This window comes from Colobus angolensis, unplaced genomic scaffold, assembly GCF_000951035.1.
Source record: "Colobus angolensis palliatus isolate OR3802 unplaced genomic scaffold, Cang.pa_1.0 Scaffold116, whole genome shotgun sequence".
NCBI classification, from domain to species: domain Eukaryota; kingdom Metazoa; phylum Chordata; class Mammalia; order Primates; family Cercopithecidae; genus Colobus; species Colobus angolensis.
In genome coordinates this window covers 3,910,588-3,928,943 of record NW_012112697.1, presented here as the reverse complement: position 1 = coordinate 3,928,943, position 18,356 = coordinate 3,910,588, and the positions used below count along the sequence as shown (strand labels likewise).

General features: G+C 46.8%; 1 protein-coding gene across 2 annotated transcripts in view; it reads right to left on the bottom strand.

Moving 5' to 3' along the window:
- The window catches only part of PMFBP1 (polyamine modulated factor 1 binding protein 1), a 55,337-nt gene that overhangs the window by 1,379 nt on the left and 35,602 nt on the right, over positions 1–18,356 (bottom strand). For both annotated transcript variants that reach the window (XM_011961709.1, XM_011961703.1), the window contains 12 exons: positions 17,926–18,052; positions 17,681–17,838; positions 14,021–14,264; positions 11,811–12,000; positions 11,499–11,652; positions 10,360–10,527; positions 9,951–10,088; positions 5,382–5,546; positions 4,661–4,828; positions 4,187–4,354; positions 2,963–3,066; positions 2,356–2,430 (listed from right to left, as the gene is read on the bottom strand). In XM_011961709.1, coding sequence (XP_011817099.1) covers positions 2,356–2,430; positions 2,963–3,066; positions 4,187–4,354; positions 4,661–4,828; positions 5,382–5,546; positions 9,951–10,088; positions 10,360–10,527; positions 11,499–11,652; positions 11,811–12,000; positions 14,021–14,264; positions 17,681–17,838; positions 17,926–18,052 — 1,859 coding nt within the window. The remainder of the gene's footprint in view (positions 1–2,355; positions 2,431–2,962; positions 3,067–4,186; positions 4,355–4,660; positions 4,829–5,381; positions 5,547–9,950; positions 10,089–10,359; positions 10,528–11,498; positions 11,653–11,810; positions 12,001–14,020; positions 14,265–17,680; positions 17,839–17,925; positions 18,053–18,356) is intronic.

Genomic DNA, 18,356 nt, shown 5'->3' with positions numbered 1-18,356 from the left:
TGCCTTGGAAACACTCTCACCCAGCACCAATGCCAAAGCCCGCATTCTCTCTACTTCCCTTTGCTGAAGAGTCAGGAGCACAGGAGATCCTAGCTCTGTCAAGAACTTGGGCAAGTTACTTATCCCCATTTTACAGATGAGGAAATGGAGGCTGCCATGCAGAGGAGGGGAAAGATAATTTAGCACATTCCCTATGCCTCAATAAATAGCAACTTGTATTATCACTGTTGTGTGTCTCCAAACGAATGTTGAGGGCAGTGGGTGAAAGTGGGCTCTGAAACCAGACTTTCCACGTTGGAATTGTGACTCTGCTACTTGCTAGTTTTGAGACCAGGGGCAAGTTACTTAGTTTCCCAGGTCCTCTCTTTCCTCATCCATAAATGGGGTTCATGACTATACTGAACGCAGGAGGTCTTATGAAGATGAAATGAGCTCATACGTGTTAACACTTAGATAGTACCTCACACACAGCAAAAATATGTATTAGTTGAGCCACTATTATCATTAAAAGATGTTTTTCTTTCAAATAAGAACAGGAAAACTCAAGAGTGAGTTCTTTGTAAAAGAGAACTTCCTGGACTTGGCACAACAGAAGAAAAAGACTGAAGTTATCTGTTACCTTCAGAGTCTGACAACTTTTCTTTTAGTTACACCCTAGTAAAAAGTTTCATGGTCTTTTCTAGAGGAAATCAAGTAGAGAATTCATCCTCAACCTCTTCTCTGGGCAATATGCTCTACCCTTTTCTTCTCTACAAAGCTGGCCAACCTTGAGGACGCCTCTTCCCCCGCCCCTCAGCCCCTCATTCCCAGTGCCGCTGGGTCTGGAGAGGGGGTCTCAGCTGTGCCCTCCTTCCCTGGCTCTCTGGGCCCCTCCTGTCAGCATCTCGAAAGCCTTCAATATCCCATCCACGTCCTGGTTTCTCAATTCCTTGGCCTCCTTATTCCAAAGGTCTCAGCCTTCTCTTCAACTCAGCCATGTACCCAAGGCCAAAGCCTAGAATAGGGCTTTCCACCTGGGGTGCCATGAATGGATTCCAGGTGTTTGGAGATGCCCACAGCCCTAGGGGCAAGGCTCTGGGGCAGCCACTGCTTGGTCAGCTCTGTCACAAGTATGCCAAACAAATGTGGTTATTTTTACCCTTCTTTTTTAGAGATGGGGTCTCATTTTGTCACCTATGCCAGAGTGCAGTGGTGTGAACATAGGTCACTGCAGCCTCAACCTCTTGGGCTCAAGCAATCCTCTCGCCCCAGCCTCCCGATTAGCTGGGACTATAGGTGTGCACCACCACGCCTGGCTAGGCTAATTCTTAATTTTTTTTTGTAGAGGTAGGGCCTTGCTGTCACCCAGGATAGTCTTAAACTCCTGGCCTCAAGTGATCCTAAACTGTGGTCATTTTTTTTTTCACTTTTATTTTATTTTCACTTTTGTTAGGTTCAGGGTACATGTTACATCAGCAAGCTCATGTCACAGGAGTTTGTTGTACAGATTATTTCATCACCCAGGAATTAAGCCCAGTACCCAATAGTTATCTTTTCTGCTCCTCTCCCTCCTCCCACCCTCCCCCAGCTCTCACTTACAAGTGAGAACATGTGGTATTTGGTTTTCTATTCCTGTGTCAGTTTGCTAAGGATAATAGCCTCTAGCTCCATCCATGTTTCCACAAATACATGATCTCATTCTTTTTGATAGCTGCACAGTATCCATGGTGTTATGTAAGGTATTGTCGTTTTCTGACTGTTCCCTGAGGAAAGGATGGGAAGCGCTGTCCTACGGCTTGTTGTTAGTTGTTACTTTGCCACCTCCAAAATCTCAGTTTTAGATCTTCATACCTTCACCTCCATTCTCAAACTGGTAACACTCCTCGCATATCTCCCTCTTAATGGACCCAGCTTTGACCATGAGGGGAAGCAAGACCACAGGCCCCCAGATGACCAGGTGGAATAGAAGGGCTTCTCCAACCTGGCCTGCTCACTTGATGATTTCACGAAGAGATGTTCCTTGTTTGTGCCTTCACTTGGGATCTGTTAGAGCAGCTCAGCCCCTGCCCTAACTAATCCAGTCTGCCTTTCACTGCCTGTTCCCTGCTTAGCACCCTTGACCTCTGAGAACCATGAGAGCAGGAAGGAACAAAAAGACTACTAAACTCCCTTTGGATTTTTGGTGAGAGAACTAAGGCTCTGAGAGGTCAAGTGATATGCCCAAGGTGACACAGATGCAGATTCGGGACCTGGAGGTCTTTCCGAAGCACTTTCCTGGGCTGATCCCCCTATCAAGGGCTAAAGCCAGCCCTGGCTCCCTGCTGACCCTTCCAGTCAGCTCCCAGGAAGCAGCCGGGGTAGTGTAAGATGACTTACTCCTTTTCACCACTCAGCTTGGCGATGTATTTCACCTGCTCTCGGAGCTTGTTTCCCAGTTTCTCATTGGCGACCCTGTAATAAAATCACAGGAGAAAAGAGTGGCCAGTTGCCAGCCTCCTGTGAGCAAGGGTGCAGGGGCTGAATGGGACGCTGGGTTCTCAGCAAGATGGCAGCTGCATCCCAGGCCCCCCATGCATCACCCTGTCCCTAGAGTTGGGGCCTTCCTAGCACCTGGGCATTCAGTGGACTCTCTGAACTCAACTCCTATGCAAAATCCCTGTCAGCCCAGGCGAGTTCAAGGGAATGAGTTCAAGAGGGCCAGGCAGTGAAGCTGGATCCCGGGACGGGAGGAGGGTATCTGAGCCACAGCAAAGCACTCCTTCCTTCTTGCTGCTGCTGTTTCCAGGTCAGCAGGGCTTTCCAGACCTGCCTGAAGGGTTGAGCCCTCCTCTCCATCTTATTTCCGTCCCTTGGGTGTGGGCTGAGACTGGATCTGTTTTCCAGGAGTTCAGGGATGTGTGTGTGACTAATTTTTAGCACCCGTGTGGCTCCTTGGCTCAGTTCAGGCCTTGGACCCTGCCTTCCTTTTTCCTCTCATACTCACTTCTGCTGTTTCGCCCATTGCTCCAAGCTGGTCATAATCTGATCATTCTCTCGGTAGAGCCTACAGGTGTCTTTGGGTACAGACCGCTGGGGCAGGCAGCAGGGCTTGGGTACAAGAAGAAGACGAGACAGTCAGAGGTGGGAGCACAGGCCTGTCATCCCTCCTTCCGAGTCAGGCCTCTTCTGTCTTCCTAGGAAAAGAAAACTTGACTCTGCTGTCCAACCTGAGGCCAGAGTTGTGGAGTTGCCACCAGGCCTCCCCCTCTGGCTGTGTGTGTGGCATCCCACATAAAGGTGACATTTCTGAGAAGGCACCATTTATAGCAGAGACACAGTAGATTCGTACATTTATAATCCTGGTTTCCAGTGTGAAGGCATTAAAGTGACTCCTAAAAAAGAAGTATGCTAAGCCAATTTTCTAACAGATGGAAGAAAAACATCTGGAGGAAGAGGAAGAGATGCCTTCTTTCTCTCTCTCTCTTTTTTTTTTGACAGTCTTGCCCTGTCATTCAGGCTGGAGTGCAGTGGTGTGATCACAGCTCATGGCAGCTTAACTTCCCCCCGGCTCAAGCTATCCTCCCACTCAGCCTGCCGAGTAGCTGGGACCACAGGCGTAGGCCACCATGCCCAGCTAACATTTAAACTTATTGTAGAGATGAGGTCTTGCTGTGTTGCCCAGGCTGGTCTCAAACTCCTGGACTCGAGCGATCCTCCTGCCTTGGCCTCCCAAAACGTAGGGATTGCAGGTGTGAACCACTGTGCCTGGCCTAAGATGACTTCTTTGTAATTTGAGTAAAGGCCCAGTGACCACCTGAGCTGTCCTGTGGCCTCCTGCCATGAACTTCACTGCTCAGGGAGGTGGGCCTGGGACAAGCCCAGAAGGTCACTTAGCCCATTCTACTGTAGGTCCAGGGCTGCCAAAAGTGTCAGGATGTACTCTGGAAGGGCACCCAGTGGACTAGGTCAGGGGTAGCTGGTGTACCTGACAGTCTCTTCTCTAGAATGGGGCCTTCATTCTGCTCAGTATCTATCAACAAAGCCACAAGAACACGGGTGGGTTGAACCAGCAGCTGTGGCCCTTGCTTTGTGCTAAATGGAGGAGAGGTGACCTTTCCTTTGCTCCCAGGCTCCCCCACCCCCACCAAGGGCTGTCTGGCATTTGGGCGGCCATAGGATGTGCGTGAAGGCGCAGAGAGGAGGCGCGCAGCAGCTGAGGCATGCCCACCTCCTTATCGTCCTCAAGGAGGTTCTCTTTCAGGGCGGCCATCTCCTCCTGGAACTCCCTGAGCTGCTCCTCTTTGGCTGCCAGCATCTTGAGGTCATTCTGGTGTTGCTTCTGCCACTGCAGCACCTGACAGCTCATCTCTTCTAGCTTCTTGTCGAAGGCGTGCACCTACTCAGGGGAGCAAAGTGAGGAGGGGGACTCCAGCTGGCCTCCCTGACGCCAGGACCCACAACAAGGCTGGAGGGTGCTTCGTGGGCCTTGGGAGACGTGTTGGGGGTATTTTCTTCCCAGCAGCCAGCAGAGGGCACCCATGCTCCGATCTTTGCCGCCTCTGCCTGAAGTTCAGGGAGCCAAGAAAGTGGAGGGAACCTATCAGCCCAAGGGAACGGCTTCATGCTAAATAATTCTGGATGCAAGAGGTGACCTTGTGGACCCCTATGAGGAAGGCAGCCCAAGCCCCGGGCAGCTCCTCACCTCCAGCTCACTCTCCTGGTGGAAGCCCCGCAGTTTTTTTAATTCCATATTGAGCTTTTTCATCCTTTCCTCATAAGCAATGATTTCCTCTTCCAGCTGAGCTTTCCTCTCTTGGGTCTGTGTCAAGCTTCGCTGCAGGCTCTTTGTCTCCGAGGTCACATGATTGAGCTTCCGGAAAAGACAAAGAGGACGAATGGCTATCAGAGCCTTTGGCCCTCTCTGCTGAGTCCTGAATGGAGGAGGGTTCCAGTCCCTTCCTGTCCTCTGCCCAGACGGTCACATTGCTTAGTCTCCCAGAGAGGGGTGGGAAATGACAGTGGTTGGTTTTCTGTACCCTGCTTTCTCCTCCCTACCCGCTCCCCCCATTTCTTCCTTTTCCAATCCCATGAATTGATGGGCCGGGCCATGATCAGCACAGGATGGGGCGTGAATTTCCCTGACAATCCAGACTTCGGGAAAACCTTGCCCCCGAGTCACCCAGGGGCAGAAAGGCTTGCCAGATTTGGCCTTGATCTTTGGCCTCTTCCTCCACCCTCCACCCAGCTCCAAGCCTCACAGAGAGGAAGCAGGCCTTCTCTGCACAGACATCCCAGCCCACACAAGGGTTTGTGATGGCCCCAGTGACAGTCAATAGGCAGGAAATTGGCTCCTGTGCCTCTCCCGCTACCTTGACATTTCCTTGCCTGAAAACAGGCCTGGAGACTAGAGGGTGTGGCCTCACCTTCTCGAGGGCTTGTGTCAGGTCGTCCTGGCAGGCGGCTGACTTCTGGGATAATGCATCATAGGCTTCTTTGGTGATGGTGGTCTGGAGATAGTGCTTCTCCTTCTGCAGAGCTTTGTCCAGCTGGGCCTGCAGGCTCATTAAGGACTCCTTCTGAAGGGCTATCTTTAGGGAGGGAGAGCAGAACTGTCAAGGTGCCAGCTCAGGGTCATAGAGGCATTCTCTGTGCCTATAGGAAATGAATAAGAGCTAGGCTCTCTCCTGTCTGCAACAACCTGCAGAGTCCATGTTAACACCCACATCTTCATTTCACCGTTGTAAAAGGTAGAGCTGTCTTTCCAGGCTCTTTTGCACCCCCCGGCCACATTTTCCTTTCTAGTTAGCATTTCCCTCAAACACCAGGAGTACCAGCCGTGCTGGGGCATGATATACCAAGTACACAAAAAAGTCCCTTTCACATACTCTGCAGTCTTTGATAAAGACCTGGAATCCGATTTGAGGTTAGTGAACATGATAACAACATTTCCTTTGTGTTTTATGACTCACTTAGTTCCTGATGTAATTCACTAGACTTGATGTACCATGAAAGCGGGACTGTGCCTGTGTTTTGTTTCCTGCTGTTTCCCCATTGCTGTAACTCAGGGCACGGCACATGACAGAGGTTCAGGAAATGCTCACAAATGGCCATTGTTCTGTCACGTGAAATATTGCATTTTTGGAGTTAGGGATCAATTGATCAACATGTTAGGGAACATGTAGGTCTGGTAGAAGTGTGTTTAAAAACTGAAGTCTGTTTTCAACTTCGTAATGAGTATTCATGGTATAGTTAAAAGGAAGTTGAGGTCTGGAGTCAGAAAAATCTGGGTTGAGGTCCAGGTTCTATCATTTACTTATTTCTCCAGCCTCAGTTTCTGCTTCCACAAATTGAAATCATTTTGTTTCATGGAGTTTTTATGATGATCAAATGAGGTGATACATGTACAAAGGGCTTTCTTTTACTATACGACTATGAGTTATTGTCACAGACACACAGAGAAACTAGCCACCTTATATACTTTAAGTACAGGACAGATATCTGCTTCTGAGTCTGGAAGCTGGAGGGAGACTGCAGAAATTCATATGCCTGACTTGTATTCTTTGGTGTTCTAGCACACCTGCATCTGAAAGTGGCCATGCACACAGAAACACATTCTTTTGGGTTTTCTTGTTTTATCTCCAGTAACTATGCAGTGCTTCAAGTTTATTACTTTTTCAGATACAATTTTGAGTACCTTTGGCCCTGGGAATTAGTGAGACGAAAAGTAGTAGATTGGACTTCTGACACTATATTTTACATGCCCTGGTGGTGAAACTATTCCTAAGGATGAAATAATTTGGTCTTCTGAAAACAGAAGTGCATCTTTTCTGGGGACTTCTGAAAAACATGGAATCAGCAGGGTCTGCCCAGTAAACCAGAGGAATCACTGGAGAAACTATAATTCACTGTCAGTGCTTGATAAGTGATGGCTGAATGAGAAATGTCAGTATAGAGGTAAGACACTAAAACTGAGGATGGTGAAAAAAAATGACAGTGAAGCTAGAAGCTAAAATGGAAGCTTTAAAAAATTTTGCTAACATGAGTGGTTTAGCTTGGAGAAAGATTCTAAAAATCTACATATAGAAATATGTGAATTATAGAATTCAAGAAGTTCTAGTAAAAGTTCTAATAAAAGACCTACTCTCTCTGTTGTCAATGGTATTAGGTCTAGATGGTTTTATAGGTGAATTTCATGAAGTCATCATTGATTCCTCACTTTCTCTCACATCCATTCCATCAGCTAGACTGGTGGATTCTAGCTAGACCTCCAAAACATATCCTGAATTTGTTCCCTTCCTTCTTCACTGATACCATTCTAGCCTGGACAGAAATAGCTTCCTAAATGGTCTCTTCACTTCCATACCTACCACTCCCTCCAATCCATTTCCACACAGTAGTCAAAGTTATATTTTGCAAACTTAGATCAAATCACCTCCCCTGTCCCTTTGAGGAAATCCATCAATGGCTTTCTGTTGCTTTTAGAATAAAACTCCAAATTTCTTAACAGAGGCCATAATGTCTGTCCCTGCTGCCTTTCTAATCTCATTCTATACCAACGTCTCCCTTGATCAATGCATTCCAATTATACTGATCTTATTTCACTTCTTAGAATGTGCCAAATGTTATATTAAAAGAATGAGACATGATGCACAATCAGGACTCATACTAGGAATGCAAGGGTAGGCCAAAATTGGGATCAATTACTTAATTTTATTCACCACATTATTTATTTAACTCATTTCCCATTTGCCCCAAGAATACTGCACTAGCAGTGAGCTGCAATTTTTTTCTTTCTAAATGGGAAATGGGTTAAGAAGGTTGATACAATTATCTCGGCCGGGCATGGTGGCTCAAGCCTGTAATCCCAGCACTTTGGGAGGCTGAGACGGGCGGATCACGAGGTCAGGAGATCGAGACCATCCTGGCTAACACGGTGAAACCCCGTCTCTACTAAAAATACAAAAACTAGCCGGGCGAGGTGGCGGGCGCCTGTAGTCCCAGCTACTCGGGAGGCTGAGGCAGGAGAATGGCGTAAACCTGGGAGGCGGAGCTTGCAGTGAGCTGAGATCCGGCCACTGCACTCCAGCCTGGGCGACAGAGCGAGACTCCGCCTCAAAAAAAAAAAAAAAAAGAAGGTTGATATAATTATCTCAATAATTTTTTTTAAAAAAGCATTTGATAAAATTCAGCATCCATATTAATAAAACTCTTAGTAATGTGAAACTGAAAAAAAACTGCTAAAGGCAGCAACAAGAAGGCTACAGGGAACATCATTCTAAAACAGAGGCATTCCTTTAAGATTCAGAAAAAAAAGCCTGCCCACACTGCTGCTGTTGAACATTAAACAGTAGGTACTGTCCAATGCAATAAGGCAAGAAAAATTAAGTAAATATAAATATTGCAAAGAGATATTAGAAAACTGTTGTTGCTTGCAAATAATAGAATCATCTACTTAAAAAAAATCCATGAGAAGTAACTAAAAAACAATTACAACTTATAAGTGAGTTCAATAAAATGTCCAAATACAGATTGAATATGTAAAAAATAAATGAGCTTTCCTATTATTGACAGTAATTAATTTATAAAATACTGTGGAAATATTCTGGAATCAAAGAGATGAAAAAGATATCAAGGTATATTGCCTTGGCTTCAAATGGAAAATTTTCAAATTAAAATATGGAATATTAATGAAAGGAAGTACATTCTAGAAAAATAATCAAAGCTTCTTTCTAATGGTTGTTTCAATTAATTAAGTTTTCCATATGTGAGGTATGTTTTTAAAAGTTGAAGATGCTTCTACACACACACACACACACACACAAATCCCTTAACTTCCTGATTCTCATTAAAGGTAATCTGAAATTATTGTTTTTACTTTTACATTTACTTGGTTATCTTTCTTTTGGCAAATGTGACACTAGCTTCATACTAAACACGTAGGAATCTGAGTATCCCATATGTTCATGGAGGTTCCTTAGGGATCTCAGTGACTCAGACTTCAACTCTGGATCACACTCAAGGAGAGATTATTATCTCTGGAGGACAACTCTGAGAACAGTCAGTGCCTTAGGCCTGTGCTGTATAATACAGTAGCCACTAGCCACATGAGGCTATTTACGTTTAAATAAGCTTAACATTAATTACAATTACAAATTCAGTTCCTCAGTTATACCGGGGCTCTTTGATTCTAGAATATTTCCACAGTATTTTATAAATTAATTACTGTCAATAATAGGAAAGGGCTGCTTGGCCTTTCATTTGTAGCCCAAGAGACCGTCTACCAAGGTGTTATATTTTTCTCTTGCCCAGAAAGGTGGAAAGGATTTAGCTGGAGAAAGGATGGCCGCTTATCATGAGGGAGAAAGGGAAGAGATGTTAGAACTGGATAATTCAGGTTCAAATAGTGGTTCATCCCATCACTTGCTGGTCAGTAACTCTGGCCTTCCATCTTTCTTTCCTCTATCATGTCTCTCATGTTGGCAGTAGAGCAGAAGGAAGGAAGCCATGTAAAGAGCTTAAGTGGATGATAAATAAATGATGACTGAATTCAAGCACCGTGCTTAGCATATGTCAGATGCTATTTACTCCTTTCTGTCATTTTTACTTGTGTAATGAAAAATAACTGTCCCCCCTTTCATCTCCTTTTTGTGCTTCATGACAAGTTTTGGAAGTGTTCCCTAGCAAATTGCCCCCCAGAATGGATTCATTTAACTCTGGTCTAAAACGGAACATTGGAAGACTTGATGCCAAAGCCCAAATAGCTTGGGGGCTCCACCAGATATGAGATGAGATCTTCCACATATGGAAGAAACATTTCTCTGGCTCAGCAACCAGGTGCCAACCAGGAGGGAAGTGGAGCTGCAGGTGGCCCGGATCCGCAGTTGGCTGAGCAGTTAGCTGCATTTCTATGTGGAGGAGAGGTGGGTACAGATTTCAGGTCAAGGGTCACCGGGTTCAAGTTCCTCACTCCCTTGGGGTTCCTGTCTACTCACCTCTTTATTCAAGTCTTGGATGACTTGCTGGCTGGTGTTGTATTTGTTGACAGAGGATTCCAGTTGTGTAGAACAACACTGTAACTCTGCTCGGAGATTCTCATTTTCTTCCTCCAACTTTCTGGAATTCTCTTTCAACTGTTCCCTCATTAAAGAACAAAGCACAGCAAAGAGGTGTTAATCTCAGATAACTGTAAAAGCCCCACTCCATCCTTCCTCTCCCCCAGCTCTATCTCCACCCTGCGGGAACTCAGGCCCTCTCACTCCCCTCCTGGCTGGCCTTTCCCACTGTCCTTCCTGTCTTTCCTAAGGTCTGAGCATCCATTGCCTCTGCATCCCCCAAGGCCCGGCTGGGGTCATGTCCCACTCTGGATTCCTGACCCAGCTCTTCTGGGATTCTCCCACTCACCGTCTTGTCTTTCTTTTTAAATTCCTGCCGCAGAGCTTCAAGTTCTTCCTCCATCAGCTTCTCATGGTCTTTGCTTTTCTTCAACTGCTCCCGTTTGTCCTCAAGTAGCTTTGTGGCCTCCTGAAGATCATCTTCTAACTTGCATTTGGTGGATTCTTGCTCCCTGTGCTGAAAAAATAAAGACTGAGCTGAAAGACTGTCTTAGACTATATTATATTTGGGGGAAAAATACAGACAATTACACACAGGGCATGGCTGGAATGAATAAGAAGAAAATTCCTTAGTTATATAGCATACGTAAAATAAAAAGTTTCCTCTAATGTCTGTAATAGTTTTTCTTTGTTCAGTCAGGTATAGCAATTTATTTTATTTATTGATCCAATTCCTAAGCACCGCTTTCTCTCCCAATTTCTCACCAATTCTTCCCAAAGATTTGGAAGATTCCAAATCTTTATCAAAAACCTTTTTGAATGAAGTTTAAAAATCTTAGAAGAGCATAAAAAGAGTAATTCAGAGAACAAAGACTTTAAATTGACTGACAATTATCTCCTGCTGCTGGGCACTATTTAAAAAATAAATAAATTGACTGATAAGAATAGCTTTTGAATCCTAGAAAGAACAACATTGTTGTTTGATTAAGGTTAACCATTGAAAATGCTTCTTACTGGTAATGGGAGCTGGTGCTGAGTGGCTGGCTTAGCATACTAACACAATTCTGGTCAATTAATTTGCATGGATTGGTAGTGACATCTTCCCAAATAATGACTGATATATTTAATCTTTTTCCTTTTTTTTGAGACAGGGTCTCACTCTGTCACCTAGGCTGTAGTGCAGTGGTGAGATCATAGCTCACTGAAGCCTCAATCTACCAGGCTTAAGGGATCCTCCCACTTCATCCTCCCAAGTAGCTGGGACTACAGCCATGCGCCATTATGCCCTGATAATGTTTGTATTTATTTTTTTGTAAGGTGGGGTCTTGCTATGTTGCCCAGGCTGGTCTGGAACACCTGGGCTCAAGTGATCTGCCTGCCTTGGCCTCCCAAAGAGCTGGGATTACAGGTGTGAGCCATTGCTCCTGGCCTGTGTCTTATCTTAAGCAGAGCAAGCACTTGAATGGGCTGTCTGCCTGCCCGTCACACCTGGTGCTGAATGAGCTTGATACGATCGAGCATGTCATTCATTTTCATATCCTGCTCAGCCACTGTCTTCTGAAGCTGCCTCTTTTCCTTGTCTGAATTTTCAAGCTTCCTCAGGGCTTCAGAGAGTTCTGATGACAGCTCCTCCACCCGTTTTCTAAAGCAAAATAACAGCCACAGGAGGACAGACTTCAGTGCCCATGTGGGCAGATTGCAGAGCTGACCCCATGGGAAGTCCTTGCTTTCCCAGGCCTGGGGCAGCTGCCCACAGAGGGCCCGGCTGGCTCAAGAGGGACAGAAGGTGGGCCTGGGCACCTGTTGCAGGTTTGTTCCTTCTCAGCCATCGAAGACTCCTTCTGCAGCTTCTGAAGTTCTCGCTGCAGTTCCTGGATGGTGTCTGCCTTCTGCTTGTCCAGGAGGAGGCCATTCTGCAGTTTCCTCTGGGTGTCCTCCAGGTGACAGCCTGCCAGCATAGCCTCTTCTTTGCACTGGGCTGCTTGCTGAGCTGCGGAAGCGGGGAGATGGCCATGTGAGAAGGGAGGGTGTATGAAGATCACACTCTTATCAGCCTGGCTGAAGAGTTTCTCCTTTCATTTTGTGCTCTACTTCAATTCCCAGTCTGTCCTTATTTTTCTCGATCAGTCCTAAAGAGCCCTATTAAATTATCTGTCTTTGTCTACCCCTCAGCTGTGGACACCTTCTGGACTAAAATTAAACACATGGTAGAAATTTCTCAGTAACTCATGTGCAACTCATTCTGTCATTGGGGACAAATCCTGACCCTCCTGGAGTTTAGAGGCTCCTGAGGGAGGGTTACCGGCCCACCATCCTAGAGAACACTGTCATGTTAAACTCACACTGACCAGGTTCAGGAAGAGAGATCCACATGGGCCAGAGCGCTTGGAGATGGATAAGTGGAGAAACAGAAGCTGAGATGTAGAAAAAGAAGTGGGAGGAAGGGAATTCCAGGGGCGGGGATTGTTAGAGCAAATGCCTGGTGAGGAGAATGGGGAAGGTGTGTGGGAGGAAGGTAGAAGACATCAGTTTGACTGGAAAGGGAAGTGGGGAGGAATGGTGGCTGATAGAGTTGAGTAAGTGGATGGATGAGTGGGGGCTCTGGAGGACTTTGGAAGCCTAAGAGAAATGCTTAGATGCGATTTAGTGCGTTCTTGAGCAGGAATCTGACATAAAAGAAAAACTGCTTCAGGAAAATTGGAATACATTAGAATAGATAAAAACGCCCAGCAATATTCTTCTAGCCCATGCCTTTGCTTCCACTGGGTATGAGGGGAAGGCAGTTAAAAAGTTAGAACTGGGGCTTGAAGTTTTGGAGTTACCTGTAGAGAAAGGGAGCTACACAGAAGAGGGAGCTCACTGAAGAATGAGTAAGAAGGGGAGAGTCTCTGGATGACTACAGTCAAAGCAGGAGAGAAAAGAGAACAATGGGGAGGTTTGTGGGAGAAGGATGGACCCGTGATATCTCCAAAGCTAAGAAACAAGCTTTGAGGCATAAGTAGCCAATAACATCAAGGAACACAGCATTAAAGGAGGGTAAAGAAGGAAGCCAAGCTTGGATCTTATCTTATAAATTGATAAGTAATTCATGTAATATAAATTTAGCACCCCCACCTCCACTTTTTATGAGACAGAGTCTCACTCTATTGCCCAGTCTGGAGTGCGTTGGCGTAATCTCAGCTCACTGCAACCTTGACCTCTTAGGCTCAAGTGATCCTCTCACCTCAGCCTCCCAAGTAGCTGGAATTACAGGTGCCCACCACCATGCCTGGCTAATCTCTGTGTTTTGTAGAGACAAAGTTTTGCCACATTGCCCAGGCTGATCTTGAACTCCTGGGCTCAAGTGATCTGCGCACCTAGGCCTCCAAAAGTGCTGGGATTATAGGCATGAGCCACCGTGCCTGGCAAATTTACCCTTTAAAAGTATACAATTCAGTAGTTTTTTGGGTACTCACAAAGTCATGCAACCATCATCAATATCTAATTCCAGAACATTTTCATCACCCCCAGAGAAACCCTGTACCCAAGGCAAGAAGTTATTGGTGACCTCTGAGAAAGCAGCCTCTGTGGAGGGACAAGGAGATCATTCATAGTACAAGCTGCACAGAACAGAATGTATTTGGGGACAAAAAGGAGAAAGGGAATAAAAAGCCAGGGAAGGGAGAAGCAAATTGTGTGATGAGGGCCTGGAGGAGATGGAGAGGAATGTGGTGCAAAGGACAGAGCCCTGCCTCCCTGTGGCCAGGAAGGCCCAGGATCTTCAGGCAAGACTGCTGGGAGAATGGTGGGTGGGTGACTCCAGAGGGCAGGTGAGCTTGGGAGTGGGTGAAGGAATACAAGAGGGTGGCGGCCACTGCTGTGAGGTATAGGATGAGGCCCTGAGAAGCTCTGCAGTGAGACACTGGAGGGGGCGAGGGGAAGTGGCCTCTGGGAGAGAGAAGGTGGCTGCTCTAGGGCTGCACTAGCCCCACAGAAAAGTGTGGTGGGGACAGCACCTGCAGGGGCCTCACCAGCCAGCCTCTGCTGCTGCTTGGCTTCTTCGAGACTGTTCTTCAGCTTCTGGACCTCAGCCTGTAGGGCCTCACACTCCACCTCCTTGGACTTGTCCTGCTTAGCCTCCTTGACCGTCATTTCGAGTTCTGTGGCCATGCACTGCTGCTTCTCCAGCTCCTTCTCCTTCTTCAGGAAGCTGTTCTGAACCTGTGTCAGTTTCTTCTGCAGCTCATGCAGCATCTCATCTTTCTCTTGGAGGAACTGAAGAAAGCAAAATGCAAATGCTGGGAAAGGTCTGAGTGGCGGTGGATGAAGGCAATGAGAGGTTGTCTCAAGCCCTCATCCAAGCCACTGGCATCCCCTGTCTGGACACTGGGCAAACCTCCCTGCCTCCACTCCTGTTCCCCTCAGGCTATTCTCCACACCATCGAGAGAGGGAGTCTTTATTCTTCTTCTTCTTATTATTGTTTTTGAGACATAGTCTCTCTCTGTCACCCAGGTTGGAGTGCAATGGCATGATCTTGGCTCACTGCAACTTCCCGTGTTCAAGCCATTCTTCTGCCTCAGCGTCCCAAGTAGTTGGGATTACAGGCATGCGCCACCACGCCTGGCTAATATTTGTATTTTTAGTAGAGATGGGGTTTCACCATGTTGGCCAGGCTGGTCTCAAACTCCTGACTTCAAGTGATCCACCTGCCTCAGCCTCCCGAAGTGTTGGGATTACAGGTCTGAGCCACCATGCCTGGCCTTTTATTATCTTAGTTTAGTTTTAGTTTTTGAGGCAGTCTCACTCTGTTGCTCAGGCTGGAGTGCAGTGGCATGATCATAGCTCAATGCAGCTATAACCTCCTAGGCTCAAGCGATCCTCCCATCTCAGCCTCCCTTTACAGCAGGTAGCTAGTCAGGTGTGAGCAGGGCAGGAGAGGGCTCCCCTGCCACATACACCAGGGTTGTCGGGCGACCATCAGGTGATAGTCAGGAGGTTGTTAATTGTCACTCTAAAGTAATAATTTGTCACAGCCGGTGCCAGGGAAAGGCAGGCTCCTAATAGATAGAAAACACCTGAAACTGGTGAGCAGCGGATTCCTGGGTAAGGTCTCAGGAGTTAGGAGAATGGTGAGAAGTAACGCATGACCCCAGGAGTATATGCAGGTCGAGGCAGGTGGATCACTTGAAGTCAGGAGTTAGAGACCAGCCTGGCCAACATGGTGAAACCCCATCTCATACTAAAAATACAAACATCAGCCTGGCATGGTGGTGGGCACCTGTAATCCCAACTACTTGGGAGGCTGAGGCAGAAGAATTGCTTGAACCTAGGAGGCTGCAGTAAGAAAACCCCAAGTCAAGAGGTGAAATGGCATTCGGTCTCTCAAGTCGCCTGCTTGGCCCTCTTCCAAGTGTATTTTCCTTCCTTTCATTACTGCTCTAAGGCTTTTAAAAAACTTCACTCCTGCCTGCTCTAAAACTTGCCTCAGTCTCTCCTTCTGCCTTCTGCCCCTCAGTCAAATTCTTTCTTTTAAGGAGGCAAGATCTGAGGTTGCTATAGACCCATACGGATAACTACCACCGCTAACATCCTGAGTAGCTGGGACTACAGGGGTGGCCATCACACTTAGCTAGTTTAAACATTCTTTTTGCAGAGATGGGATCTCACTATGTTGCCCAGGCTGGTTTCAGACTCCTGGGCTCAAGTGATCCTCCTACCTTGGCCTCCCAAAGTTCTGAGATCACAGGCATGAGCCACTGTGCCCAGCTAGAGGTGGGGATCTTAAAAGTGCAAGTCAGATCTTTTGCCTCAGCTCAAAACCCTCCACCAGCTTCCATCTCTTAGAAAAAGGAGGGAGTCCTTACAATCACCCTATGGTCTGGTCCAAGGCTACCTGTCTGACCTCACCCCTTGCCACCCCGACCCCTCTCTGCTTCCACTGAGCTCCTGGAACACTCCAAGCAGACCCCACCTCAGGGCCTTTGCACTTGCTATTCCCTCTGCCTGGAATACTCTTCCTCCAGACCTCTGCCTGGGTGGCTCCCTCACTTCGTTCAAATCTCTGCCAGAATGTCACCTTATCAGAGAGGACTTCTCTGGTCACTCTGTGTAAAACCGCCACCAAGCTGTTGGAGGGATTTATCAGTGTCTGACGTGGGTATATCAGTATTATATATTAATTTTGTTTACTGGCTGTCTCCCCACACAGGAGTGCAAGCTCCATGAGAGGTGGCATGTTGCAGGTTTTATTATATTCTTAGTGTCTAGGACAGTGCTTGGTATATCTCAGGGCTCAAAAATATTTGTGGAGTGAATATACAAATGACTCAAAGCTGTTTACCCAGACTCCGTGCCTTGTCATCATCTCTCCAAATGCCTCTGTTTTGATGGGCATATCTCCTCTGTGCCTTGAAACAGGAGGTTTTCCTGACCAGCCAGTCTATCAACTGGATGATGATGATGGTGATTATTATTATTTGAGACAGAGTTCACTCTTGTGGCCCAGGCTGGAGTGCAGTGGTGCAGTCTTGGCTCACTGTAGCCTCCCCTCCCGGCTTCAAATCATTCTCCTGCCTCAGCCTCCCAAGTAACTGGGATTACAGCGGTGCACCACCATGTCCAGCTAATTTTTTTGTTTTTGTTTTTGTTTTTTTGTTTTTTTAGTAGAGACGGGCTTTCACCATGTTGGTCAGGCTGGTCTCGAACTCCTGACCTCAAGTGATCCATCCGCCTCGGCCTCCCAAAGTGCTGGGATTCCAAGCGTGGGCCACTGCACCCAGCCCTCAGCTGGATTATTTTTAATAGCTCTGACGGAAGTTCAGAGTCAGAATAGTACTGATTACAAAAGTTTGCATTGGTTTCACAACCTTTCTGTTCTTCATTCCATTTCTAGGCTTTTCTTGATTTATGTTGGCAGTAACAGTTCTTTTAGGGCACAGCTCCATTAATATTTTCAAACTGCCTATTTACATATTCATAAAATATTTGTAATTTGTTTGTTTGTTTTGAGATAGGGTCTCATTCTAGTGTCCAGACTGGAGTGCGTGGCATGATCACGACTCACTGCAGCCTCCACCTCCTGGGCTCAAGGGGCTCACGCGATCCTGTGACTTGAGCCTCCCAAGTAACTGGGACTACAGGCGCACACCACCGTGCCCAGATAATTTTTGCATTTTTTTGTAGAGACAGGGTTTCATCATGTTACCCAGGCTGGTCTCAAACTCCTGGGCTCAAGGGATCCCCCCACCTCGGCCTCTTAAAGTGCTGGGATTACAGGCATGAGCTACCATGCCCAGCCAGATATTTGTGATTTTAAAAGTGAAATTCACTTGAAATTCTTCGTCAGGCTACCTATTATTTTATATCATTTCCTTCCACTATCAGGCATAAAAAGAGTATAAGGGAATGATGCAAGTAAGTGTGTCCCAAATGCTCTTGCTACCTTGCGGGGCTTGGGAAAAGTCAGTGCCTCTGTTTTGGTCCCTGCATGATCAGATTCATTTATTATGTATGATGAGAAATACCAAAGAAGTGCTTAGGATTGCACCTGGGCCTGAAGAGCCACCATCTCACTGTGCTTGTGTTGAGGCTCCCAAAGCAATCACGGTGGGTGAAGGCAGAACCGGTTCCTGCCAGGGCATGGCCTCACACCTGCCCCATTGGGAACTCCAACCAGTGTTCCTCACTTTACCTTGTTTTTCTTCAAAGCGAGCGTTTGGGTCTCGGTGAACTCCAGCTGCAGCTCCTGCAGCCGGCACTGCAGGATGGCGATGTCCTTATCCTTCCTCTCAATGTGGGCAGATGTCTCCTCCCGCAGTCTGTGCAGGTCCAGCTCCAGCTTCATCATGTCTACCAAGGGGCGGGACAGAGTCTATGCTCAGGGGAGAGCTAGGCTTCCTTCTGGCTCCCCTGCCACAGCTTGCCGCCCTGGTTTACCCTTCATGATGTTTTTCTTCTGTTCCGACACGACCTCTAGTTCCATGCGCAGATCCTTCACCAGGTTCTGGTACTCCTCCACATGCAGGCACTGGCTGTCTTTCTGCTCCTGCAAGTGCTTCAGTATCTGGCAGACGGAAGAATAGGGCAGGATGAGGAGATGAGAGAGAATGGAGAATGCTTTCTAAAATGCCCAGTGGCCACACACAACAGTCGGTAGGGACAGAGTAGTAGAGTAATGGTTGCTGGGTACCAGGGGATGGGTACGTGGAGTGACTGCTGGTACAGGGTTTCTTCTGGGGTGACACAAATGTTCTGGAATTAGGTAGTGGTGATGATTGCCCAATGTTGTGAATATACTAAAAACCAATGGTGAATTTTATAATTTGTTCATTGTATCTCAATTAAATTTTTTTTTTTTTTTTTTTTTT